Raw genomic sequence first — 27,862 nt, 5'->3', positions numbered from 1 at the left:
ACAGATACAAAAAAACTGAGACCTCGTATGGTTATTGAAAATCTTTTATTATATTGTTCACAGTGCTCAGAGGGTGGTTGTCAGAACACAAATGTACAGTCGAGCAGTCAGAGGACCCGTCAGACACCCCACCTTTCCATATAGAGACTCTTTTCTTGTTTAGACTGCATGACAGACATAGTGCAAACAGCTCTTTAATTTCCAGTTCCCTCTATTAGTGATACAGGATATCGAGAGCTTTATGTGAAAGGTTTCATTCAAAAAATATTCTGTTTAATTCAGCTGCTGTGCTAATAATTATGCACTGTAGTAATAATAATAGTCCATAAGGTAGCACACAGAAATATGAACAATTAAAACTGAGAAGACTCCTTTTGCAGATGAAGAGCATGCAATAGGAAAAGATCCAGATTTCACAGTCAGAAACTGACCGGGAACTTTAAGCTAAAGTATGAGGAGTACTAGAAGAACTGAAAATGGAGCTTATATATTGAAGTCTTAAGCACTGCGGTCACTTTCTCTAGAAATCATTAAGTTACTGCACTATACGCAATGAAGGACATTTGATTATTGGTGAGATTAAAATCTGTTGCGGCATTAAATTTCTTTGTTATTTGCAAACAGTTAGTCGGTTATTGCTGATTGCAGAATACCCTCAGAGGACGTAAATCAGAGGATTCTGTAACATGTTGTTCTACGAGTATATGCTATGTATAAGGTATAAAAAACAGCTGGGTGCGACTGTTATTTTAGAGAATCAAAATATAAATTCACAGACTTCTTTTTCGTGAGATATATTTATGGTAATGTCGATACTATAATTACTCTGGCATATAGACATACAGTACATATAATAGTAAGTAAAGTCAGTATGGCTCAGTTACCCTGTATCAGTGCTAATTCTGAGAGGTATTTGAATACAAGGCAGTCTGAGGCCTTCTGTCTGGACTGGGTCTACAGTATGGCAGTAACGTGTGACTTCAGAATTCAATACTGTTCAGGTAGCATATTTATATGTTTTTTCACTCGGTATTAATGGTAAAAAACAAAACAGATTTGCTCTCGGCAAAGGGAGCAGAACTCACAAATGAAAACGAGGCTGAATTAGTCGGTAAACTTTCTCTGCTGTCACTACATGCAATCAAACAGGCCAGTGTGCGCCAATGCAGTAATGAAACCTTTTCACAGGTGATAACAGTGACATAGGAGCGCACGCCAAACAACAGTGCGAGTCTGAGCAAAGCCAACAGAGTGCTACAGTGAAGACACGTTAATAATTTACCCATTAATAACCAGAGCTACAGATATGAATACGGCCTTTTTCATACAACTCGGCCAGTGACTTTTAACTTTATTGCACATTAAAACACAGCTAGCGCAGCTTTAGAAAAAAAAAAGACATCATAGAAACGTCATTAATCTTACACTTTCTGTGAACATGTCATTACTGGAGCTTTAATTATGCTGTAGAACCATTGTGTACAGAATATACTGCGTGTCGGCTGGGTCGGTGGAATCGTAAAGCTCCTTTGTAGCTCAGGAAAACCCGGGCATCTGTAAACACTGCATACATGTGACAACCCAAACTGTATAGAACCAGAGCAGAGTGCTAAAAAATAGACTGTTTAACAGCAGTGTGTTTGGTAATTGGACCAACCAGTATTTACACACATTTTAATTTCTATGGATGACTCTCACCATTGACATAATACATATTATAAACACCATTTAAACCATATAGATTTTTAGTAAGTATGGCATATACTTCTCTGTAACACTGCAGAATAAATATGAATTAAGAGGTATTTGCAGTTACTAATTGGCCCAAGTCTCTTCATGGCATACACTAAGACAGGATACTGTACCAAGTACAAAAGTCTGAGAGAGGTAACAAAGCAGTGAGATGATGTGTCATAACGGTATATGGGCACCTTGGCCTTGTTTATCCGTTGTACGACCTAATCTGACCCCGATAGCGGGTGAAAGATCAATCAGGAAACAAGCTGCTACAGCACTGTGCGTGTGTTTCAGTATATGCTGGTATGGCTGAAGAAAAACAGGCATACACTGTAAAAAAGCTTCTCCAAAAAACAAAACTCCTTACACAATGTGCTTCACAGACAGACCAAGTTGCTGTTAAGGCTTTGTTGTATATGCTTATAAAGTGAGGTTAGAAATAAATGCACCTATAAAGTTGTTACAAAGAGTGACCGTACCCTGTAAGTAGATGAACACATTGCTGAGATTTTGGCATGTGAAGTGCTGAGGTTGTATATCACAGTATTTACACAGCGTAACATTGCATGAAGACAAACTGGTTGTTTTTTGTTAAAAATGGCTCTCGTTTGCGTTCGGCGAGCGAGCTCGAGTCACAAAAACAAGCATCCACCTGACGGTCAGTGTTCAGCATCTAGCGGCTGATGACACTTTTGTGTATGTGTGTGTGTGCGTATAAGTCAGAAAGGGTATTTATTATCTGGGTCACTCTTTCAGGTTAAAACAGAATACATGTTACAGTTTACTGTACCTTGACATACCAACTTAGTGCTTTTAGTTAAAAACGCACTTCAGTGAAAAGTAGACAAGTGAGACACTTGATTGAAAAAGCATCCAACAGGAGTTCAAGCAGTACAAAATGAGGAAAAAGTAAAGAGCTTAATATATACTGTCTAAATGTTTAAAAAGCATAGTATATTTGATATATTTATATATTCCACCTATTTTTTCATCTATTTTACATCATGATTCCACCACCGTCCAGCTGATTTGTATATAATTTTGGCTTTTTAAAAAACTCTCCCAGTAGCATTGCACAATCACACACTAACATTTGTCTTCACTCATCCTCTTCTGCCAGACTTTTCATTCTGTTCCCACTTTCCTCAGTTAATTTGAAGCACATATTATCAACAGGTTATTAAGCAAGGCATGACTTTGTCAAAATTTGCATTAATTTACTAAGATCATCCATCCTGACTGCGTAACTGTGAAAATCTCCCTCCATTTTCATCATTCCTGCAGCGCTACAATCCTTTGCTCCTGCAGAGGGACCCATTTCTCACGTATCCAACCCAACCCAGTGCTCCCACTTTCAGAGCCGTGAACAAAAGGCTGTGGGAGCAAACACCCTGGAGGACACAACAGGGGAGTTGAAAACACTCCTTTCCTCCATTTATAAAGGAAGATGAAACACCCCGTGAAAGAGGAGGGAGATTAAGGGATGTCTGCTCCCTCTCCAACTTCTCCTTCAGGCTCCTCAGCTTGGGAGCGGCCTTGCACATCTGAAGGTGTGTGAGCACATCGTAAGCTGCTCCAGTTAGCTTTGTTCTTGTGCAGGTGATCTAGCATTGTTTGGCTGAGCAGGCTGGGCTCAGTGAAGCGGTGCCACTCCTCAAACAAGGGCTCCACAATGTAGGAAATAAAACCTTAAAACACACAGACATCTTCTGTTAGGTACACACGGTACGGCATTCGCGAACAGGGCGAAAAGAAAGCACGCTCCCTTTTGATTCTAAGTATTTCCGTATTAGTACACAATAAAAGAAAAATCTAGCCATCACCAGGTCTTAAATGTAGGTAAATACAACCTGAGACGAAAAAAAACCATGACATATTACACCGTCATTATTGATTTAACAAAGCTAAGCCAAAATGCAAACGCAGGGTGATTCAGTATCTTATAGAACAACAATAATTTTTTTTCTGTGTGACTTTATCAGTCTGCCACATCACCGTGGGGGAATTTTGGCTCGCTCTTCTTTACAATAGTGCTTCTGGCTATTAAGGTTTGTCGCCATTCATTTATTAAGGTCCTGCCACAGGTCTGGACTTTTACTGGGTAACATCTTAATTTGTTTCTTTTTCAGCCATTCTGTTGTAGATTTGCTGCTGAGCTGGGGATCACTGAAAAGTTGCACGATTCAGTTTTAGCCCAGCTTTAGCTGACTATAGAATTGGTATACAGAGGAGCTCATCGTTGTTTCAGTGACTCCAAGGTGCCCGAGTCCTTTGGCTGGAAAAACAAGCCCAAATCATCACCCCTCCACCTCCTTGCTGATATGAGTGTGCTGTGTTTCATTTTCTCCTGGCAACCCTTCCAAACAAGCCAAACTTGTTTAGTCTTTTTCTGACTGAACTGTCATGAACTTTAACATCTCACATGCTAACTGAGGCCTATAGAGTCTGAGATGTAGCTCTTGGGGTTTTTTTTTAGCAGTTTTCTGTGGAAGCAGTAAAGATATACTTAGCCCTTTGCAAACCGCTTCTTCCTTTTTGGCTTAGTTTTTGTTTAACAATTAATGACACAGTGAAATATTTGATGTTTTGTAGTTGATCAGATAAACTGTATTAACTCCTGATATATAAAACCTTAGAATTAAAGGGGTTGTGCTTTCTTTTTATTGTACACAGAGAGCCCCTATGAAGTGCAGTTGTGTGTCTGTAAGTGCACTCTAGTACTCACCTATCTGAATGGCTGGGACAGAGTCAGACTGTTGGTTGCAGAGAGGACTGATCTCTAGGTCAAACTTCTTCTCCAGGTCACCTGCAGGTTAAATGCCAGAACTCAGAAAACAGATATAAGACATAATGAAGAGAGATACAGATGTTAATCTCTGTTAAAAAACAAAATACTGTGTATAGACTTCAAACACAGTGATGTCTTTATTTGCAAAAATGACATCTCTGCATAACTAGTAGGTAGTGGTGGCTAAATTGAATACATTTATGATAAAACAACACACATTTAATTGATCTCACATTTAGAGATGTCCTATTTCTTTTTCTTTTTTACATCAATATTGAGTTTTGCTTGAATTTTTTAATTGCTTTGCAAGACAGAAAGAGTATTGCTGTTATTAAACAATGAAATGGTATTTTGAAGAAATGCACATTTGGTTTTAACACTGAATATTAGTAAAAGTATGAACTGATCATGTCACTGATCATTTGAGAAAACCTTGACATAAATTGAGATAAGACATCCTCTCACCCTGTCTGTAGAATTCCTCACACACCCGCTCGCTCCACTGCCTGCTTAGCTCCCAAACCCGACATGGATTACAGATATCTGCACACTTGAGCGCAATCTGCAGGTTTGCAGATTGAAAGAAATGCACATATACGGTAAATGTAGAGAAGGTTTTCATTCAAATTCAGCTTATAATGAAGCTGAAGTCACAGGAAGAATTGCTGTGAGAAATGGAGACGGTGCACTATACCTGCAGTATAAAGTGTCTGTGTGAAGCCAGCTGAAGATCCAGGTCCTGGTTGTCCAGATGTTCTCTGAAGGTCATTAGGAACTCATTTTGTCTGTTTATGTCTGTAGCCAGGATGAGAGAGCCCAACCGCTGTTCAATGTCTCGCCTGCAGAAAAGAGGGAAGCGTCACCAAGATGAAACAGCAAAACATAAACTTTCAACTCCACCTGTAACCGAGCAACAACTGTTTTTACAATAACGTCCTACATGGAGAGCTCCTTGGTTGGCGCTCACATACCGAGACTGACCTCTGACCTTCTTGTGAAGGCTCAAAGACTCATGGTGCAAAGAAACGAGTAGCAAAAATGCTTTAATTGTATAAAGTAGTACTAGAATACTTCCCTCCAAAAGACTTACATAGTGGACGTGAGGCTCTCAGTCCAAACACAGATGGATTTACATTTTAGAGCCATTATATTGTGCAAGTTAAAGCTTAAGCCTGCATATTGTCCATTTAAACAAATGAAATTTTACAGTAACACTTTCAAATATCCAAATCAGCCTGCTATGCTGTATTCGTGTTTGTGTGTTCTTACGACATGTCAGCAGGCAGGTGGGACAGCAGTCCCGACTCTCGCAGCATGCCCACAGTAGATCTCCAGTGGTGACTCTCCAGCACAGATGTGTTCTAGACAGGACAAATAAAAACCAAACTGTGTTTCAAACAGGCCGAGACACAAGGCCCTTCATCCACACGCTGACATCCATCTGCAAACTGGTGTGTACCTGGTAGAGGGATGCCAGGTGGTGTCTGGTCTTGATGAGGAAGGGCTGGTTGACTCCAGGATGGTCCACGTCATGGGCAGCTGCTGCCATCAGACCCAGGAATATGTCCAGAGGACTCAGATGCTCTGCCAGCTACAACACAGCAATGTTTGTTCTTTACACAGGAGGAAGACTTGGACTCATTTTAAAGAAATTTTAAAGAAAGCTTGTTTGCTTGATTGTGAAAAGACACGTGTTCTTTGGAGAATAATACTAAGTCTGACAAGTGCCCAGTTTTCTTATTACTGCCACTTCTTGGGTCTGTTTTTACAGTTGGTACTTACAAAAGAGGCTGTGTATGAGATTTTAAACATTCATGCAGTGGCATAAAAAAACCAAAAACAAACAGTATCTGCGTGTTTAAGTAGCTACTGGCTACACCAGCTGTAGTTTAGGAGGTAGGGCAGATCATCCACTAATTGGAAGCTCGGTAGTTTGATCTCTGGCTGCTCCAGTCTGCATGCCAAAGTGACACCAATTTTCAGAAAACCAGGCTAAAATATGTATTTTATAAATTCACTCAACTAGAATCATTCAAAAGAGAAGGCAAGAAAGAAAATGCACTTGTTGGCATTGTGGGGGCACACCGTAATATGTTTGTTTTTTAAATATTTTATGTGGGCTGATGACTGTAGCACTTTTAAAAACAGCTTCTCAGACTGTAGATAAAATATGTGTGTGTGCGTCTACATAATGTGAGCGTTTTGGTCTGTGATTCTTGTGCTTTACTCATTCAGTAGATCTGAATGTGGTATAAAGCACCTCTAACTTTCATAGCACAGCCTACAAATATTACCTGCTGGAGAAAACAAATTGTGTATCATGCCATTTAAAGTACTTGCAGTTAAAGCCTAGATGTGTGCCATAGCATGTAATCATAGAATATTGACCTCCAGGCCTGTTCTTATAAAGGAATGTTTGTTGTCTATGACACACTGGTGCGTGTGCTGACTGAATTTCATTCAGGGCTTTTACCGAAATAGAAGCATCACAAAGCACTTCACAGAGCAAAAGAGGACACAAAAGCAATTACTGAAAAAAGGGAAAGATGCAGAGAAGCTTAATCTGGTCAGAGGGCTTTGGAGAGTTCTCAGAGCTATGGATTGATGTGTCGTTGAGTCTAAGTGAGCGGGAATTATCCCAGAGGGAACAAAGCTAATAGAATATGTCAAGGAGAAGCTTAGCCTGGTGAGGTCTTACAGTGTGAGTATGACAGATAGAGAGAGGCAGAGCGCATGTGTGTGAATACAGTATTATTCATTACCTTGGGCTCCCTTAGGTAGCAGTACATGGCTTGAGTAACATCAGCAGCATGAACAGCATTGTGATAGGGATTTTGGGAGTGGTAGTCCTCCTGCACCATGCCTAGCAAGGAAAAACACAAGGCCAAACCCTGTGAAACACGACTTTCACACCACTGACCTGCACTACTGTTTTGACTGTTTCAATCTCCATTTGATTTTAAGGGTGTTTTCACACCAACAGTTTGTTTACCCTGGTCCAAGGGTGTCACGTCCGGCCTGCGAAACAAATATATGTGCTAGATAGTTTCATATGTCAATTATTAATGGTCTCTTGGTATGTGGGAGCTGAATCCTCATAGCTTGGATCATAGTCACACCATGGTGTGATAACCACATTCACACCTGCACAAGCAAACTGCACCGCGATAGAAAAAGAACCAGAGTTTGATTCAGAAGGAGTGAACACAGCGGGTGATGTGTTTACTCCTTAACAAGTCCTATAAATGGCTAATTAGTTTTATAAAATTCTGATGACTTGAAATGTCTTTACTGCGATCAGTTTACGCACACAAAGTCCAGACAATGTCTGAATCGGGTCAGCTGGCACTGGATATGATCAGTTTAAGACATAATCTCACTACAGAAAATAATAAATACTTGTTTGTTGTGATTTTACCACACTACTTCCTGCATTATCTTTACATTACACCCAGCACAATCAGACATCACACTGACTTGCACAGTACTAGGAAGCTGGCAGGTGATAGGTAGACAGATAGTATTTTGGCGGGGCATTCAATGTCATTTCCATCGTGCAAAAATTCATTTATACTTGAACCCATAGATTGTGTTTCTTTCCTCTGCTGTGTGAAATTACAAAACGATGTTGACTGTGTGCTCTGTTGCCATAACAACACGTAGCTCATTGTTACTCTGCAGTGTCTATGAGGTACCATTTAGCTTGCTATGGTTACTGGGTTAATATTCACTTACTACAGGAATGTGCGGACTATCACTTTGCCCAGATTTGTTGTTAGTGCTCAGAGTCTCTTTTGTAATGATTTACTGGTTGAGTAAAAAGCAATTGGGAGTTTTCCTTCTCAGCTTTCAGTCCCGCCAAAATAACAGTGCAGGCGCACTTCATAGTAAGTAATGTTTCTATGGAGGCAGGAGAAATAATTATGTGTAAGGACAGCAGTGTTTTAAAGCTGAGAAAGAATTCCTAAGTCGGAAGCTTAAAAAAACTATGAACACTTTATTGCAGCTTACCAAGAAACCTGTTAAGTTTGACCATATCCAGCTGAAAGTGGTGAATGAGATCGTAGACATTGAAGAGATGGCACATCAGCGTCACCAGGCTGTTACCTAAAGCACACAACATTGACATTCAAAAGAATTCATATAACTCAGATCAGTAAGTCCACCAAGTTAAAAAAATAAATAAATCACATTTTACATTTCATATGGAATAACTTTATACAGTGTTTGTGCTGGAAGCATGCATAGAGTGATGGTGGATTGTATCCTGTAGGTGGGGGTCAAAAAAGTTTATGAAAATAACCAATTTAATAATAAATCACCTCACCGTTTGTAAGACGATCGAAGAGGAAAATGTCAAAGTTCCATGTGCCTACTTTTGATAGCATGTGCTAGAAAGAAAGAAAGAAAATTGTCAGACTTTATCTGTTGGGAATATGTGTATGGCTTTGACTGCATATGAATATGTCTGTGTGTTTTCTCACAGCAGCTTGTCCCAGGTAGTCATCATCAAGCAAGTGTAAGGACCTGGGGGTGTGAGGAACTAACCCCCTCAGCAACCTAGAGGCGTGGCAGTATCTCTGGAAGCTCAGGAGACGCTTCACCTTTCTCCTGGTGACGGTCTCTACCTCCCCCTGTTGGGCACTGGCTTAAATTACAAAAAGAAAGAAAATGCATGTTGTGTGAATAGCTGAAACACGTTTTCTACACAAATGGGTGACCTACAGGATTTAAATGGTATGTTGTTCTGTCACAGAAACCAAGAAGAGAAATATTTTAGGTAAAACCCCATCATTACAAAGGGTGGGAATTTCAAAAATAATTTATTCACCAGGAGGTATTTGCCTACTCTTTGAAAATCCCCTCTTCCACCCCTGCTCAAATGACTGTGCATAGTTGTGGTAGACTTGTGATATGAGTTTGCACTGAACCTCCTTCATGAAAGCTGTGGTTGTCTCTGGCTTTGCATGTTTCTCCTGTTTATACAGTAGCATCTAATTTCACAGTGGCACACATGTTTTACTGCTTTGTTTTTTTTCTTCTTGTTATTGTTTCATCATGCTCAGTAAACTGCTTACAGGCACATTGCTGCCACCATCTGGCAGTAGTAGCCTATCACATCCAACCTGATGCCAGTAAAACAAGAGAAATATATATATGTTAAAATCAGAAGCACTCATAAAAACTGTTTGTTTGTTTTTACCATGTGTTGTTAGTCATTAAATGTATTTATAGCTGAAATAAACAGCTTAGTAAAAAGCCAAAAAAAAAAGGGAGGGGGGAATGTCAGACAGTCTTTTCTAGAAGGCCTTTGTGGTTTACAAGGATAGTATTTTGTAATTGTTATGTAACAAGAAAAAAAAACTAAGAAATTTGAGCACTTTCTTAGGTTGACACGACTAACACTGCTTCACACTGATGTACAGTTAGGTAACTGTTTTGAACAAAGAGACTGCTTGGCCTCTGTGAACAACATCAGTGGATTTTAAATCAAAGAAAGAAAAAAATAGATGTGATTAAAGTGCAGACTTTCTGCTTTAAGATAAGGGGGTTAAAAAAAAATTGTGCATTAATTGTTTATGACTTACAGCCACTCTTTAACACAGTTAAAGAGGGGTCAAAAATAATTTAATTCAATTCAATTCAATTTTATTTATACAGCACCAAATCACAACAACAGTCGCCTCAAGGTGCTTTATATTGTAAGGTAGACCCTACAATAATACATAACAATTGACTGACAAGCAGTTTCATGGACAGATGAGGCCTGTTCCCAAATGATACAGACAATATCTGGAGATGATTCAAAGAGATCAGGGTAAGTGAGAGAGCCAACATTAGGCTGATAAAACAAACTTATCACAGAAGGAGCAAAAACTTTAGGAGTGGCTAAATCTACAATCTGGTACATTCTTAAAACGAAGGAATACCAGTTAAGTAACACTCGAAGACCTGAAAGACCACAGAAGACAGTTAAAGTGGATGACGATACAATCATTTACATGGTTCAGAAAAACAACTTTACAACATCTAACCAAGTCATGAACACACCTCTGGAGAAGGTGTATCATTGTTCACAACAAGGTGCAAATCACTGGTAAACACTCAAGAACAACAAGGCAAGATTAGACTGTTTACGACAATATTTTTTCATCGTTCTGATGGTCACTGTAGTGGCTATATTAATTTCTTAAAGTTCTCTCTTTCTCTTATATGTAATATAACCACACTACTGACGGACAAGCGCCTGTTTTTATGCGTTGTGGTTAGCAACAACGACGGTAACAGCATCGCGTGTCCGCTTGTTTATGTTCCACATAAACTTTTCACAATAAAGCTCAAGATCCTGTTGAGACTTTTCAAAATAAACAGAATCACGTGAAAGAGCAGATTATTTACGGATGAGAAGTAAAAAAAACAGCCGCCAGGTGCTAAAAAATAAACCTTAGACTCAAACGTTAGAACAGGCAACCCGCAGCACGCCGTGTAATAAATACAACTTATGTCTAAAAATATATAGTTTCATGCATCGGTTAAAACCCTCGACTCAGGGTGAAGGACGCGCAGCTGGAAACACTTCACGCAAGTCGAGCTGCCTGAGATTCACAGAATTTACAGGAAATGTAAAATTTTTGTGATTTATAACGTTATCGGGAAAATAGAATTCTTATTTCGGGATATGAGATTTTGGTCATATCGCACAGCCCTACCTCAAAGAGTTTTCACAGTTCGGAAAAGAAAAAAGAATCTGACAGGTGAAACCTTGCACCAGAATGATGGGAAGAGAAAAGTATGGAGAAGGAGAGGAACAGCTCATGATCCGGAGCATACCACATCATCTGTCAAACATGGTGGAGGTAATGTTATGGCATAGGCATGTATGGCTGGATGGTGTTTATTGATGATGTGACTGCATGATAGAAGCAGCAGGATGAATTGTGAAGTGTACAAGGCTACACTCTCTGCTCAGAATAAGCCAAATGTTGCATAACTGATCAGACAGAGCTTCACAGTGCAACCAGATCATGACCCAAAGCAAACTCCAAAAACAACCCAAGAGTTTCTCAAGGCAGCAAAATAAGATACTCTTCAATGGCCAAGTCAGTCACCTGATCTCAACACAACAGAGAGGCTTTTCAGTTACTAAATACAAACCTGAAGGCAGAAAAACCCAGAAACAAGCAGCAACTGAAGGTGGCTGCATTAAAAGCCCGGAAGAGCATCTCAAGTGATGAAACACAGTATCTGATGATGCTCATGGGTTCTACACTTCAGGCAGTCATGGGCTGATTTTCACCCAAGTATTAAAAACAATCCTTATATTGTGTGTGATTTGCAAACAAAGTTTTAATTAATTTACATTTGTTAAACCCTTTGAATGAAAACTGAAAGTTTGCCCTTCAATTAAATCTTGACTGTTTGACTTAAATTTCACTGTTGTACCTTTTAGTAGGTGTTAATATTAGACTGAAATACAGAAACAATCAAATACAGTTTATTGTTGTTCCAAGAAAATTTCATTTTCCAAGAAGTATAAAGGAGAATAGTTTTTTACATGTATATTTTTTTTAAATGAGGAGACTTACTTTTTAAAATTCGCAGATCAATCAATGGGTAAGAGCCTCGTCTCTCAGCCAGCAGCACACCAGCATGACCAGTGTTCAGCCTGCCATCAGCTAGATGGAGAGAAGAAAGAAAGACAGAGGGGGTGTAACCGAGAAACATGAATAAAGAAAGAAAGATTTGGGATTATATTTTTGTGGTGGCTTTTAGTGGCACACATACCCCATGAATAATAAGTCTAGATTTCAAGAGGAAGCGCGGAGACGGAATGAGAGCAAACAAGGGGCTGACGGCAATGGCAATTTTATTTATATAAGACATTTCATTGTAAGTACACTCAATGTGCTTAGCAGAGATGATACAAACAAAAACCTGTGTGGGTTTACAATGCCTCAAAGCAGTGAAAACAGCAAAATAAAACTTTACAAAGAACAAAAAACAGAGCAGCCAGAAGGGTTTTGGGAACAGTGTTGTACTTAAAGTAGATAGTCACGATAATCAGCCTCATGGATTCAGATTCAGATCAGCCCCCGTGAAACAAGAGGATCCTTGATGACACAGAAGAACCAGGACATCATGCATCTCATCCGGGTTTGCCAGAGGAAAATGGATTTCATGCCACCTTCCAGCTGTAATGGATCACACTAACACTTTGCCTTTATCAGATTGTTATTGCCTAAACTTTGTGTGTGTGTCTGTGTGTGTGTGTAGCTGAAACTGATGGTTTCAATTGGTTTTAATCTGAATCAAATGTCTGGTTTGTCTTACAACCAAAGATTAATTGAAAGACCTGAACTTTTTTCTTTTCTATTATAAAAAAATTGATTTCTTTGAAGAGCCGGAGTCTTGTTTTTGTTCCTTCTCTGAAAAGTTTTGTTTTATCAGCCTAATGTCTTGATTTCCACTGTTTACACAGCTGACAAATGTTTTCTGGGGAACATATTGATAAATGCCAATGGATTTCAAACAGCAAATTTTCTCCTGAAAGGAATCGAGTGTTTCAGCAAACTGTGTGAACGCTCATCCACAGTCTTGAATAGCCTGAGAGGTCCCCTTCTGGGTTTTCCTTGTGGTTCGAGCATCTATCTGATGGAGAAGGAGCACAAAAGCTAAACAGAGACTCCTAATACTTCCTCTGTTTAGCACTTTGCAATTCACACACTCTGAGGCCAGAGAGGAGACACAAAAGAACTAGGTCCTAAGTCACAGCCAACATGCACACAGATAAAATTTGCACTTGAATAAGCTATGGGTATACTGAATAATTTACACGTCAGTTGTGGGGAACTGGAGCGTATTATATCCCTAAGGTTGCCAAATCACATCACCTCTTTGAGTCTTGCTTAGGAGATGCTAAAAGCAACTGAACTACCTGTTAATGGGGTTTGAGTCACTGTGGTAACGCCCTCGAGTTGCCAGATCTTGCTATGCAAGTTTAAGCTGCCAAAGCGTTGGAGTTTGCAGGTAGATGTTGTGTTTGTATGTGTGTGTGTATGTGTGCTTTGCAGGAAAAAACATATGGCACAAATGTTATAAATCCTGATTTATACATGTAAAAAAAAACAAAAACAAGTGCAGCGGGGAAGTGACTCAGCCTGCTAAAGAAGGCAGAGGGGTCCCACTGGCCTAGTTTTTGCAATAAAAGGAGAATAAGGGGAAGGCCTCTTTGCTCTTAATCCTGTGTTCTGATGCGCGAGGAGAGGAGGAAATACATCTTCTGGAAAAACACCGCAGTCACAGATCATCCTCCTTCTAACTCAGACAAACACAATCACACCAATTCCACCCCCACCTCTCTCTCCCTCTATTCAAGCTGCAGTATTTTTCATTCACATCATTCCAAGTTTTCATTTTCTTCCCTAATTTTTGGCATCTTTTTGCACATCCTCCTCCCTCTCCATTAGTGCCCTCATCCTTCGTTCCCGTTCAACAACTACACCCCATCCCTTCTCAATATGAGCCATCATTTCCATCACCACCTGCTCCTCTTCTCCATCCCTCTTTCTCTCTCTCTCTTCCTTTAACTCCGTGTGGTAAAATAGGTCATTGATTCCACTATGCGCAAAACTGGGTCATTTCAGATGAAAACGTGAATCAGTCGGGAGGTGTTTTATTAAAGAAGCGGCGACGCACATGCGCCTCGTCACGCAAACCATGCTGTTGTGCACATGCACGCTTGTAAATGAGGTTAAATCCCTGATTCCAAATACAAAAACAAGATGGCACAATTGCCACATAGCGCCCACTCACGCGAGCAGACACAGGGGAACTGACAGGAATACATTCACTTGGCTTCCATGAATCTGTGGGTGTTTGTGGCACAAACTGTACTTTGGGGCTGTTCTGAAATTTTAACACATGCATTGCTGTCATATGCAGTGCCAGCATATGACAGCAACCCCCCCCCCCCCCCCCCCAAAAAAAAGCAAAACAAAAAACAACAACAACAAAAGGAAAAACACATTTTAAACACAAAGGGGGAGATGATGTTTTCTTCCACCAACAGCTGCTGCTTTATCTGGATACACAGATAAATACAGTAAACACACTGACCAGATACAGTAAAAACCCACTGGTAATGCTACCATTCTTTTATTTTTTTTATGAGTATGTGCACTTCTACTTCATTGTCTTGCTAAGACTGACATCCAAAACCACAGGATGAAAGTTTATTGTGTTTTTTAAAAACTATCCATCTGTGCTTTGTGACGCTTTCTTTAAGCCCTTGCTACAGTAAATGTCACAATGACTCACAATCACCACTGACAACTTATCAGCAGTGTCTCCACACATTTGTATGTGCTGATATCGAACAGTGCGCAGACAGCCATTCGCCCTCATTAAGAAATCGTCGCATGTATGAGGTCATCACAGGGAAAGTCACCGACAGAAAACAGTATTTCTCCATTTCCCCCTTGCTTGAGTCAGCAAAGGTAATTCCCCACATTATGAATCATCGATTCATTATTAAAAATCCACGCTGTTCCAATTTTAATCATCAGATTATTATAAAAATATTTTCCAGTTGCCGTCAGACTTCAAACCTATTAATTTTCCTTAAAAGGTTAAGTCTCACTAAACACTGATAAGACAAACTGAAGGTATCGTAGAAGAAGCCCGAGATCGAGCCGAAAACACTTCTAAATGTCAAAAATAAATATTCAATAAATACTCAGTCAACGTAAGTTTTTGGAATCACATCCTATGTGATAATGATGCTATGCAACTGATGCTGTGCAACTTTCCAATGCTTTATTACTGTGATTGTTAAATATAAAACACATTGTCCTTAATTGCGGTTGATGCTGAACTTCGTTAGTAAGAGACATAGGCTTGATTGATGATGTCACACGGACAGCTGCAGCTCACAGATGGTAACACAGCTTTATTTAATGGACCCTCTGGCTTTACAGCCCAAATCCCTCATTTCACTGTCTACTCTGCTCAGCTGTCTGAACTATTCTGAACCGCATTTCGACCTGCGTGGCGTACGACCACACGCGCATGTAAGCATACGGCCCGAGGAGTGCTTGTCAGAGACAATCTGTCAAATCTGTCTTGTTAACAGTGAAAACATGGCACGGACTCAGAAGCTCAATATTTAAATAAAAAAAATGAAATGCATTTGCAAAACCACAAAAAAACAAGACCTTAAACTAATTTCAGTGCTAATGGGTGAAACTGAGACGTATGAAATTTGTCTCTCTCAAACTTGGACGCATTACCTTCCACACGTGCACTCCTGTTTTCTGTGTCCAGCTTTATCTCTTCTTCCTGCTCCTTTCCTGATTCCACCCAAGGACTTGCTTGATTTCTCTCTGGCCCCTGAGAGCCTCCCTTGCGTGCTCTCCACGCTGCTCTGAGTTGCCGTATAAGAGCTGGTAGCTCCAGGGCTAGGGAGAGGCCACCACATGTAACAGGAGGAGTCCTGAGGGGACCCCAAACTGGAGAATCAGGAGGCTCCTCTGGACAGACCCCAACATCAAGACCGGTGTCCCGCATCCTGAGATCTGGGCCCCAGAGTCCCTCTAGGACAGGCATTTTGATACCACGCAGGGATAGAAGGATGGATGACAGGTGCACCAAAAAATATCAAACTCAAACAGAGGCTGAAACAGAGGAGAGGGTGAGAAAATATGGTGGTGTTGACAAAGAAAGAGGGAGAAGAAGAGGGAAGGCAGAAGGAGAAGCTCACTGTCAGGTAGCCATGGGTGAGGATGAAGGAGTTGTCTAGATGTAGGACAGTGTAACAGAGACTGCAGGGAGACACGGTATCAGTAAAAGGAAAGTCAGTCGAACAGAAAGAATGAGAGCATAGAGGTGAGGAGTGACAAAAAAGAAACAAAAAGTGAGGTGCCGTGAAAAGCCAAAAAACAAGAGAAGAGAATCGTTGCGTATCCCTCTGTCCCAGAGCCACTGACAGTCTGGTTCTTCCTTCTGCCGCATTCTCTCTTCCCTCTTCAATCTCACTCGCGCCAACCTTGTTGTGTTGTCTAAAAGCCCCTCCTTCCCCCTCTCTAAGCTCGCTCACACACCGTCTCTCTCTGCCTACTAGCCCAATAACAGACCAATAGGATTGTGGGAAACACCGTCGAGCTTCGGTTCACAGCTTCTGTCACATGGTGAGAATAGTGAGACCAAAGCTGTTTGAGGTGAATTTAGGATATATACACAGACGCATCAGTCCCCCGAATTCATTTTCACAACAACGGTAGTTCAAAACATTAAGTCTATTTTTTACAAATTTAGCATTTAAAGGCAGACAAGACTATAAGAACTCACTACAGGCCTACAGTTTTTGTTCAATTATATGCATCATTGTTGGATGGAAACAATAGAAAATACTACTAATATTAAATAATGTCCATTCAACTTCCAATGCATCAAATTACTTAAAAAAAAATTAAAGCAAAGAGAGATATTGAAAATTACAATAACATAAATAGAGGTAGTAAACTCAACCAGACGGTGGACATCAGTGGTGAAGTGAGCCATTAGGCTGGAGAAGCAATCCTATTGGGCTTGGTTAGCTTGTGGGTGTCTGAAGGCAGCTCGTAGGTACTTGCAGGCCAAGTGTGGCTCTGGTAGTAGTTGAAGCAAAAACTCAGGAGCGGAGATCTTTGGTGAGCATGACTTTTGATCAGCCTTGAAGAAATTCGGACAAAATGCGAGGTGATGTCAACTTAGGCTATAGTCAGGATGTGGAAGGAATAATTTTAGGATTTCTTCAATCCCACTGACATAGCTTCTATAAAGGAAGCAAAATTAGGGGGACGAGGGGGCACTGAGGTCACTCACGGTACCAAAGAGGAGTCCATCTGTTAGCTAAACCTCAGATCCAGGAGAAACCATGCAGTGTTTGTCGTGGCCATGGAACGCTGGACCAACTTTTTAGCTTATGCTTATGCAGTAATTTTTGTGTCATTTTACAAGGTTCAGTCTCCAGAGTGGGAGATCTTTCTTTTTTTTTTTTTTTTTTTTTTCTTTAAATCATCAACTCTGACATTAAAAACTTTTTAAAATTATTTATTTATTTACTTTGGGAAAACTTAAGAAGTTGGGATGGGATTTGTATGGCACAGGACTTGGTGCTAATAAATATTTAAACACAGAACAGAGGGAAGTTGTCACTGATTACTTTGGCAGAATATTGACTGCCAAAGTCTCTGTTACCACAAAGAGCAAGCCACCTACCACTGCAGCCTATTACATATTGCATTTTCTAATCAGCACACTGTATTGACAGTGAATATTACAACTAAGTGGACAGATCACCTGAAAGAGTTTACAATCTGCGTCATCAGCATATCAGGAGCTATTTTAAGATTCCCACCTCTACGGGCGCATAGTTTATTTAACTCTTATGCATACAAGCTCTTTTTTTACTAATGCCCTGTTCCCAGGTGCACTGACTCAGTAACAATGCCACAGGAGCAGGATTCAACAGAATACAATTATAAACTTCTTCTGCTCGGGGGTAAAACGAGGTGCATGCTGTGAGTCACCATTCATTAAGGCCTCACTGGCACAGGAACACTTGGGTGGATTTGCTGTGATTTATTGGCTCTGAATTCTTCAGTATAGGTGACTAACCAGCCCTGGGCCAAAACACAGCAAGGGTTTTTGAGAGTGGCAGAAGAAGATTTGAGAAAAAAAACAAACAACCCAAACCCCTTTAAATTCTTAGAAGATTTTCATGTTTTAGAAATGTTAAAAGAAAATGGTCAGTTTTCAAAATTAAAATGAAGTAATTTTTAAATCCGCTAGCTAATGTCCCTAAACTAAAGCTAACTCTCTGCAATCCTCTGTTCGATCAATTCTACCTTAAGCCTAATTCATTCTTTTATCTCATACAACCATTATGCATCATGCAACTGTGTCCCTTCTCTAGCCTAATTGATTTTATTGGCCCAATTGTAGCAGAGACTTGTACTTCAAGACAAGTTCAAACCTCTCTGTTTTATGTCTTTTCAACCATTAAAGACCTGGATTTCCACTGCAAATTGCTTGTGCTGGACCTAAAAAGCTGGCAATGGCAAAACTGCAGAAACACTGTTGTCATTGCCTTTGGAAAGACTTATTACATGAAATTCACTGATGACTCACAAATGCAGCCTATAAATTCTGCCTGTCACGACTTTCTTTTACTAAATAACAGAATATTCAGTTCTCAAACCCACTGAAATGTAGTCTGGTTCTCATAAGGAACCAAGGCTGATGAAGCTCCTCAGCATTGAAGCCCAACACTGAGCATCCTTGATAAATGAGATCACAAGGTTGCTGGTTATCAGTTGTCTCTGTTAACGCTGAGTTTATCCATCCAGCTTTTCAGAACCATAACAGTGAGATAAAAATGTGATAAAAGCAGAAAACTAGATCATAATGACAGCTAAAATTGATGTAGATATTGTTGTTAGTATTTTAGTGTGACTAGCTCCCTAAGATGTTAGAAGCTCTGTTTCTGCAGGAAAAATGAACTTTCACATGGAAGTATCTGTTATTTGTTATCACCTGCTACATTACTGAAAATATATGTATTTCTGTGGCTGCTGAAATCTATTAATCTGAATGAATTTCAGTGAATGTAAGCCAGTTAGATATAGCATGTGCTCCTCTTTACATGCACTTCATTTGGAGGATGCAGTACTAACAGTTTTGGTTTTTCCAGTGGAATTGTTTCCTTGAGAAACGGTCACATGCAGACAAAAGTTTCAACACCCTCGCACTCACCCTCACACACACATGACAGGAACATAGCCTTGAACGCCACGTATCACTTGCAGGGAGTTCGTTCTAAGAAATCACGAGACAAAGAGCATTAAGATAAAAGATACACTACTGTGAGAAACTGTGTGAAGCAGGCAGTGAGAGTAAATGCAGAACAGAGTAATTCATTGAAAATGTATCATTGCTATGTGCTGAGAATATAGTTGTTTCATTGTAGCTTAGATCAGCATTTGGTATTTTGTGTAAAATGTATTTTCTTGTTGGCTGTATTTGTAGTATTTCTCTGTGCTTGCACCAAGAATCTTACTATATTCACATCAGAAACAAATTTCCCCTTAAACATGGAATATTATTATGCTTAGACTAGTGACAGCCATTTTCAGAGGATTGAACCCTTGGACTGTCTATATGTTCACATCATTCATTCATGCAACGGCCTTAAGGAAAATTCTGCAATTTTGGCAAATATGAAATGTGATTACCTGGACTTTATCATAACCTGATTATATCTGAGTATTCAAAGGTCAAGGTCACAGTGACCTTATGTGCATTCCATCCTTGTGGAAAATGATACATTTACATTACATCTGGCATAAATGTCTGTCTTGCTGCCATAAACATTGCACTATTGAATTAATATTTAATTAAGCTTGAATTAATTTTTAATTAAAGGTTACCTTGTACTAGATAAGAAAATCTGTGCCGTGGGTTACTCTTTTTAGCTTGGTTGATTGGAACACTAAATCTCTGTAGCCTAAGGAGAACAGTAAAAATGCCTCTTTTACTTAAAACCACCAGCAAATAAAAACATATCTGTGTCTGATAACTCTCTGTTCAAGTCTGAGGTGTTCCTTTAAGGCAGAATGCTATATCAACATTAATAACACATACTTAAGATTTCATTCAACTCAAATTTTAACATTTGAAATCATTTGTAATCCGTACAGTGAATTTTAACCAGTTGCTCACTCTCTACATATGGCTTTCGTCTGCATCATTGTAATGCATTTCCAGATCTCTGCACGACATGTTAACAGGGGGTAAACAGTGCCGTGGTTTAACCAATCATTATCTATCAGATAGACACAGCTCATACACAACATGTGCACATATAAAAAATAAAATAAGGGGAAAAAAGATGTGAACAGTGTACGTTTTGTAGGTTTTCTAATAAAGATCACTTTATATGGCTGGAAACCACTGACTCTCTGTCCTTTAGATTTTTGAAGGAGACTTGAAGACTGGGTCTTTCTTTAATTTAATATGATTTCTTTTCAAGCCTGCACTCATTGAAACTGCAGTGTCCCCCACATGTTGTCATGTCCCACCCACAGACTTAAAAAAAAAGAATAGCTGATCACACTACAGTCACACGCTCAGAGCAGCATGCAATAATCGACAAACGTCTCCTACATTTTCTGAGAAAGACAAAGATAAAATCTTCTCTAAATGATTTTATTGATCTCAGGCAAACTACTGAAACAAACAGCGACCTATAAAGATATCAGTGCAATTCCAATTTCAAATGTTTTCAAGCATTTCTCCGTAAAACTCAAGCATTGTCAAGGATTTCCCGCACAAACCATGTGAAACTAAAGGGGGTCAAAGTCAGAGCTGTGAACAAAAATCAGCTCGCCTGACTCACTGACTTCTTTCAGGTGTCTTATTTTCTTTAATGGGAACCCCTTCCTAATTTTGAGTTTCCGTTTCCCAAAGAGTACTCTCATCACAGTGTCTGTCTTCTGCCTAGTTATAGCCTGCAGTCATTAAACTAGCCTGTACCCATTACCTATCATTTAGATAGATAAATTGATAGATATAAGGATATATGTATTTTAAAAACGTTAAATAACACAGTGAGTCTTAACAGTGAAAGTGTCTCATATAGTAGCTTTCAAGAAATAGTGCTGGTTGTGTTTTTATAACAGCTACAATGACATTCATGGTGTAAGGGGTTAAACGACATCAGCATTTGTATTTTTAGACACACTGTTGTGGCTACACTTCATCGTCTCATCCCCAAGGTCTAAGACTGTAGTTATGATTAACAGCTATATCTCCTCTCAAGATAAAGCCTTTGAAAACATGGCCTAAGCAGGCTAAGTCCTGCATATGTAGGACTTTTCCAGATTAAAAACACATTGTGTATTGAAACCCACAGAGCTGAACAATGTAGACAGTTTACAGAGATAGCGGAAATATGCATCCCTGTTTGACATAGAGATTATTCTCGGCCAAAGGTCAGTGAAAGCCTGAAACCAAATATCTGAAAACACTATCTTCTACCAGACTACAGCTGACTACATATGCTGTATTTACAGCATACGTAGCACATTGATGGAATCGGGTCAATGATCATTCTTACCCAGCATGCGAACCTGTATGGCATTCTGCTCCCAACTTTTGAAGGCTACAGCTCCACACCTCTGTGACAGAGAGGAATAGGGAAAAGGGGAAAGGGAAGGAAAGGCTGACATTAATATTACAAAGGCCAAAAATATGCACACTGCTATCAATGAACTGTGTTTAGTGAAAAAGGAAACTGTGCTAAAAGCCGCAGTGACCCTACGTGTGAAGCCACAGACGGTTTTCACACTTGTGTGCCACCCCTGCACTCTTTTCCCACAAGCCCTCACTTAAAAGTAAGAGAAATTCTAAATGAACAGTTATAAATGGAAATTGAATTTAAACTAAAAACGAACTAAAGATGATCTATCTATCCAACCATAGCAAATAGCAAATATTTCAGGAGATTTTGGTCTATTTTCATCACATCAGGACACTTCCTGTGTTGGGTGCTTTGTCAAACTGAAAAAGTAATTTGGGGAAGGAAGAAGGGTATTTATTTAAAGATTATTATTCATCACAGTGAGTAAGAGAGGGTAGGGGCAATCAGTGACACTGGCATCTGTGCTTCCAGTAGAGACATATCTGTGTTTTGGCCAAGAATGCTAAAAAGTGGGTCAGGCGGCATACTGGCATACACTGGCAATGATTTGCGCATTGATCACATGCTTCCACATGGTTGGCCCTCACAGCCAGGGGTCTTTAGTCATCTTTTTTAGTCATTTTCTATCAAAGGTGTACTTGTCTCTAATTTAAATCACATGTTTTTTTGTTTGTTTGTTTGTTTCTTTAATAGTGAAAGATGGAGCAGATAAGACTCACAGTACTGTTCTTCTCAACTCCCACCCTCCAATACCTGATACTATTACACTGTTACTATCGTTATTGGTATAACGGCAAGTTAACATTAAGTTTACAGTTAAGAATTATTTTTACAAAAATGTCACAATCCCTGAGTTTATGTAATTGTTTTCAATTATATATTCAGAAAACTTTATTCTCACCCTCCAATTAAACTCAGGCCTCCGTTTAAGACTCTCAGCTCAGATGCTACTGTCCCACTGGACGTTTTTTTTTTTAAATTTTGTTTTGTACTACAAAATGTCGAAGAGTCCCTTCAAAGTAATATGAATGTCAAAAGATTAAAATACCATGACTGTCTTATGAGTCAAAATTGATAAAGCTTGCTAGCAGTGCCACATCTGCCTGTGTACCCTGATCTGATGTCAGCTCTTGAGTATAATTAAAACCCAGAGTCCTGTGCTGTAGATCAGTCAGACACAGCTCGGTACATTTCCCAATTGAGGTCATCTATTTATAATAGCCAGTAATGGCTATAATAGTTATAATGGCTTGACATCTATGTGCATTTTGGAAACGGGTGAGAGGGGACTGGGTACAATGTGGGAACAAACTACATACACACACACACACACATATATATATATACATGACATCCTGCATCGTCCCGGTCCCCAAAAGGAACCGGCCCAATGAGCTGAATGACTTCCGACCGGTGGCACTGACGTCACATCTTATGAAGACTCTAGAGTGGCTCTTCCTCAACCTCCTCCGACCACAGGTACAACATGCCCAGGACCCACTACAGTTTGCATACAAGGCGGGTGTCGGAGTGGAGGATGCCATCCTGTACCTCCTACACAGAGCCCACTCACACCTGGATGGGGGAAAAGGCACGGTCAGGATCCTGTTTCTTGACTTTTCCAGTGCCTTTAATACCATCCGGCCCTGTATGCTTCAGGAAAAACTGAACAGGATGGAGGTGGACCCCTGCCTGGTGGCCTGGATCTCCGACTACCTCACCGACAGACCACAGTACGTCAGGCTGAAGGACATCACGTCTGACACAGTGGTCAGCAGCACAGGAGCACCACAGGGAACTGTGCTGTCCCCTCTTCTCTTCACCCTGTACACCTCTGACTTCTGCTACAACTCTGAATTATGCCACATTCAGAAGTTTGCAGATGACACGGCCATCATGGGGTGTATCTGGGATGATCAGGAAGAGGAGTACAGAAGTCTGGTGAGGAACTTTGTCGCATGGAGTCACACAAACCACCTGCAACTCAACACCTCAAAGACTAAGGAACTGGTTGTGGACTTCGGGAGGTCCAGAGAAGGTCCACTGCCAGTTCAGATAGAGGGGGAGGAGGTGGAGGTGGTCAACAAGTACAAGTACCTCGGGCTGTGGGTGGACAATAAACTGGACTGGTCATGCAACACAGAGCACCTGTATAAAAAAGCCCAAAGCCGACTGTACTTCCTCAGGAGGCTGAGGTCTTTTAACATCTGCAGGAAGCTCCTGAGGATGTTTTACCAGTCGGTGGTTGCTGGAGTACTTTTCTATGCTGTGGTGTGCTGGGGGAGCAGCACAGCAAAGAAGGACTCATCCAGGCTGGAGAAACTGATCAGGAGGGCTAGCTCTGTGGTCGGCATGAAGCTGGACACTCTGGTGACAGTGGCAGAGAAAAGGACACTAAAGAAACTGCTGGACATTATGAACAATGCTGGGCATCCTCTGCACACGGCCATAAACAACCAGAAGAGTCTGTTCAGTGACAGGTTGCTTCTCCCCAAGACAAGAACTAACAGACTTAAAAACTCCTTTGTCCCACACGCCATCAAACTGTTTAACTCCTCTCTGGAGGGGAGAGGGAGGGGAAGTAGGAGGACAAAGGAGGGGGGAACAACTAAGCTGTAGTGCCTCTTCACCTCACTGTACAATACCTTGTGCAATACTTTTTGTAAATAGTCAACAGTGCAATAGACTCAATACTTGAAATGTGCAATTCACTTGTATTTTTATTTTTTATTCCTATTTATTCTATTTATCCCCTTTGTATATTTTATTTATATTTGTTTCTGTATTTATATATGTGTGTGTGTGTGTGTGTGTGTGTGTGTGTGTGTGTGTGTGTGTATATATATATATATATATATATATAACAATTCTGTAACTGTAACTTCGGTCGTTGCTGTGCTTTTTTTGGAAATCGAATTTCCCAGAGGAACCCACCCGAGGGATTAATAAAGTTCTATCTTATCTATCTTATCTTATCTTATGACTGAAAGCAGGTACTCTAGCTAACCTGACAAATCATCTGTTATCCATTATTAAACATGTTCTTACTTTGTTACTCCTTTGGAGCAAGACAGTCATAAGCATGTACCTTGAGTAGGAGGATTTACATCTGATTTAGCGCACATTGTTTACCGTCAAGCAGGAAATGGGTGGAAGGAGGCAAACCAGAGGCAGTGACTGTTCGCTCATTCAGCCCACGTGGTTATGGCATGTTTACAGGACACGTCTTGTCATTTTTTTCCATGATCTCTATGCTCACATCATTACTCATTTCATTTGGCCAGCTTTCTAGTTTAAGTCTCTCTCTCTCTCAAATGCTTATGACTAACACAGCTTTTCACTCTCCTGTACATAGCGGGGAGTCAATGTTTTGTTTTTGTTGATATTTATCCCCCATCCGTTTTGTGCTAGGGAAACAAATGGCAATTTGAAGTGTTTTAAATTTTCGTTACACTATGTTTGAATATTTAGCCAATACAAAATGGATGTGGTACAACATATGAATGGTTGCATCTGTAGCTAAATGTCCACTCGGGTACCAACAGGTCAGTGACAGTCATGGATACAGATGTTTGGACAACAAATAGTTTTAAATTATTTAAAACTTTTCATATATACCACTGACAAATTTCATTAAACCCTGAAGTGGAACATGGTCAAAGAAAACACATATTAAATGTTAATGTTATGGATCAGTTTCTTCAAAAGTTTTCATGGGCAGGGTCTGTGCAGGCATCACTTGTACTAAGTGATGCATGGAATAAAAGAAATAAGCAGTGTGCATAATGATGCATAATAATGCATAATCAGCGTCTATTCAAAATATCAGAGGGCAGAGAATAGTAAACATCAAATCAGGGAATTAATCTAACAATGACAATTTAACAGAAACTAACCCAAAAATTCAACAATTACTCAATAATATCATCTACCAAAAACTTGCTGGTAGCACTACAATGCCACACAGTCAAGAAGTGGGGACAGCTAAACCATCTTCCCCACAATTGAGTAAGCTCCACGCTTCATGGAAAACCATGAGGTGCGTTACAAAGTTCCTGAAATAACTTTTATTGTAAAAACCACCCTCTCTAATAGGCTACAGACCCTTTAGTTAGGATTAGAGTTATTTATTTATAAGGTTAATAAGGTTAAGGTTAATAATTTTCATGCACCTCTTTACCCATACCTTATGTAAATAATTTATGCATATTCAATTCAAGTATCTGCTTAGACATTTATAACTGAACATCTAATACTTAACATATATGCTGTGGCATGTCAGCAAATACCACAAGCAAACCCAGCCAAAAACAAGTCCACTTCACATCTTTCCCCTGCTTGCGTGTGGTCTGCAGTGCCCAGGCTGCAGGTTGACTGCTGTAAATCTGTCAGTACACTGACGTGACACATGGCAATAATACACAAGGCCGAACACTGCAGCAAACACGGCGTACAAGAACAAGCCTGCACCAATAAGTCTTTACCACAAAAAAACACAAGGTCATTATTGGCTTGCTACATGTCGTGCAAACATTTAGTCCATATGAGAATACTAGCATGCTCATCCGGTATTAATGCAACGCCACAGCATGCACCATAAACAGTATTCGCTCACTACAAACTCTCATTTAAGCGCCAAAGACTGTTCACAGGTCGTTACGGTGTAACGGCTTTCTGCCGTTAAGGCCTATTACAAAACAAGTCTGTCTGTTTAGAGGCACGCAGCCGACACAGCTGGGGAAAAAAATCACAGTCTACGTACCTCGACCATTAAACAGGACATTTAACCATCGTGGCAGCTCGCAGATGACAAGTGAACGCTACGGAATCAGGCGCGTGCGGACTGTTTTCATGTCACGGGGGGAGCTCAGGAGTTAATCGCGTACAGCAGGACGAAAGGTGACAGAGTCCGAGCTGACAACTGTTTTAAAACAACTATTTCATCCTCCTCTCGCGGTTGTCCCTCATCATACTCGCGTGGTAAGGATACTGTGGGCTTTTTAAAAGGTGAAACCGAAGTTGCTGTTTTCCCTCTCCGCCCCTGCCCGCGTGCTGCTGCTGTGTGTGTATGTGCTTGGTGAGCCGCAGAGGGAAAGGAGGGGGGCGGGGCGGGTCTTGTTGGGAAAGATCCAATCAGGACTAGGATACAGTACCTGCTCTAATTACGATTGGTCGTTATCAAATAAACAGTGTTTTTAATTTGGAATATTCTAAAATAAGGGTGAGTACTGTAAGTACTACTACAGGATACTGCACAACACAATAAAGCAATGCAGCCCAACCTTTAGTTGTTTACTGGAAGAAATAAGAGTATATATATTTTATACTAACAGTGTAAATGACCTCATTAATATTTGGTAAAGTGTTTTGTAAACTTATGAGTGGCTATTATATTGTTGGAGTGAATGCTTTTATTTTGAAAGTCACAGAGCGACAAGGTGCCGTAAATCAAGTGGCGTAAACCATATGGCAGAAGCGCGAGTTTTAATGCACAGAGAGAAGGTGTGCTCTATGGTTAATGGACGGGAATGGGAAAAAGAACGGCTATTAAGGTGCAACACTGAGTCGAAAGCAGTTTCTTAGCACCTGGTTGATGAGGGAACAAGGTTTGTAACAAAGTTTGTCCTGTAGATATGTATTTTGTTGTTTTACGGAGCATATAGCTGCTGACCGCTACTAAGCATAAAGGCTAAGTTTTCACCCACTAGAGGGCGCTAACGTACCTCGTCATGTTTAGGCAGCGATGCAACGATTTCCCTGTTATATGCAATAATTTACAAGTTTTAGTGTTATTTGTTATGTAAGGTAAGGAGAATTAATTTGTGATTAATGAATAAGTCAAAAGGTTAAAGGTAACACACTGTTTGATTTACTAATAGTCTTTTATTCTGTATGTTGTAGCTCTTACGGTGTGTTCACATACACGGCTGTTTAATAAAAGGATTGTGAACCATCAGTTTGAGAGACCATCTTTTCAACCGGGGATGCTACAGTAAGAGCTTGACCCCAGCTGAGAAGAGCTCCATCCCACGCTCAGCATCGAGGTCCCAGTTCCACAGCTCCACACAAAGTCTTCTGGGATCTGATGGTCAACTAAA

At 40.2% G+C, this 27,862-nt stretch overlaps 1 protein-coding gene across 3 annotated transcripts; it reads right to left on the bottom strand.

Annotated features, from left to right (window-relative positions):
- Positions 1 to 26: 26 nt before the first annotated feature.
- On the bottom strand, positions 27 to 26,811 carry LOC146557689 (3',5'-cyclic-AMP phosphodiesterase 7B-like). 3 transcript variants are annotated; one of them, XM_085246123.1, is made up of 14 exons: positions 26,527 to 26,811; positions 21,681 to 21,741; positions 19,319 to 19,381; positions 12,112 to 12,201; positions 9,010 to 9,173; positions 8,853 to 8,916; positions 8,537 to 8,632; positions 7,288 to 7,388; positions 5,985 to 6,116; positions 5,795 to 5,886; positions 5,226 to 5,364; positions 4,991 to 5,093; positions 4,463 to 4,543; positions 27 to 3,425 (listed from the first exon to the last, which is right to left on the bottom strand). In XM_085246123.1, exons 3-14 carry the CDS (start codon positions 19,341 to 19,343, stop codon positions 3,214 to 3,216), a joined length of 1,299 nt encoding a protein of 432 aa, XP_085102249.1. In that variant the 5' UTR covers positions 19,344 to 19,381; positions 21,681 to 21,741; positions 26,527 to 26,811; the 3' UTR covers positions 27 to 3,213. The 3 variants fall into 3 exon arrangements, with proteins under 3 accessions (XP_085102249.1, XP_085102248.1, XP_085102247.1); XM_085246122.1 differs by lacking the exon at positions 19,319 to 19,381; XM_085246121.1 differs by lacking the exons at positions 19,319 to 19,381; positions 21,681 to 21,741; positions 26,527 to 26,811 and adding an exon at positions 15,814 to 19,285.
- Positions 26,812 to 27,862: the final 1,051 nt, after the last annotated feature.

The sequence above is a fragment of the Mchenga conophoros genome, linkage group LG15 (assembly GCF_057382185.1).
Source record: "Mchenga conophoros isolate Kocher_MC1m ecotype Shallow Benthic linkage group LG15, M_conophoros_male_GT1.1, whole genome shotgun sequence".
Taxonomy (NCBI): Eukaryota; Metazoa; Chordata; class Actinopteri; order Cichliformes; family Cichlidae; genus Mchenga; species Mchenga conophoros.
The sequence above is the reverse complement of the archived record's forward strand: the minus strand, read 5'-3'. Positions and strand labels throughout refer to the sequence as shown.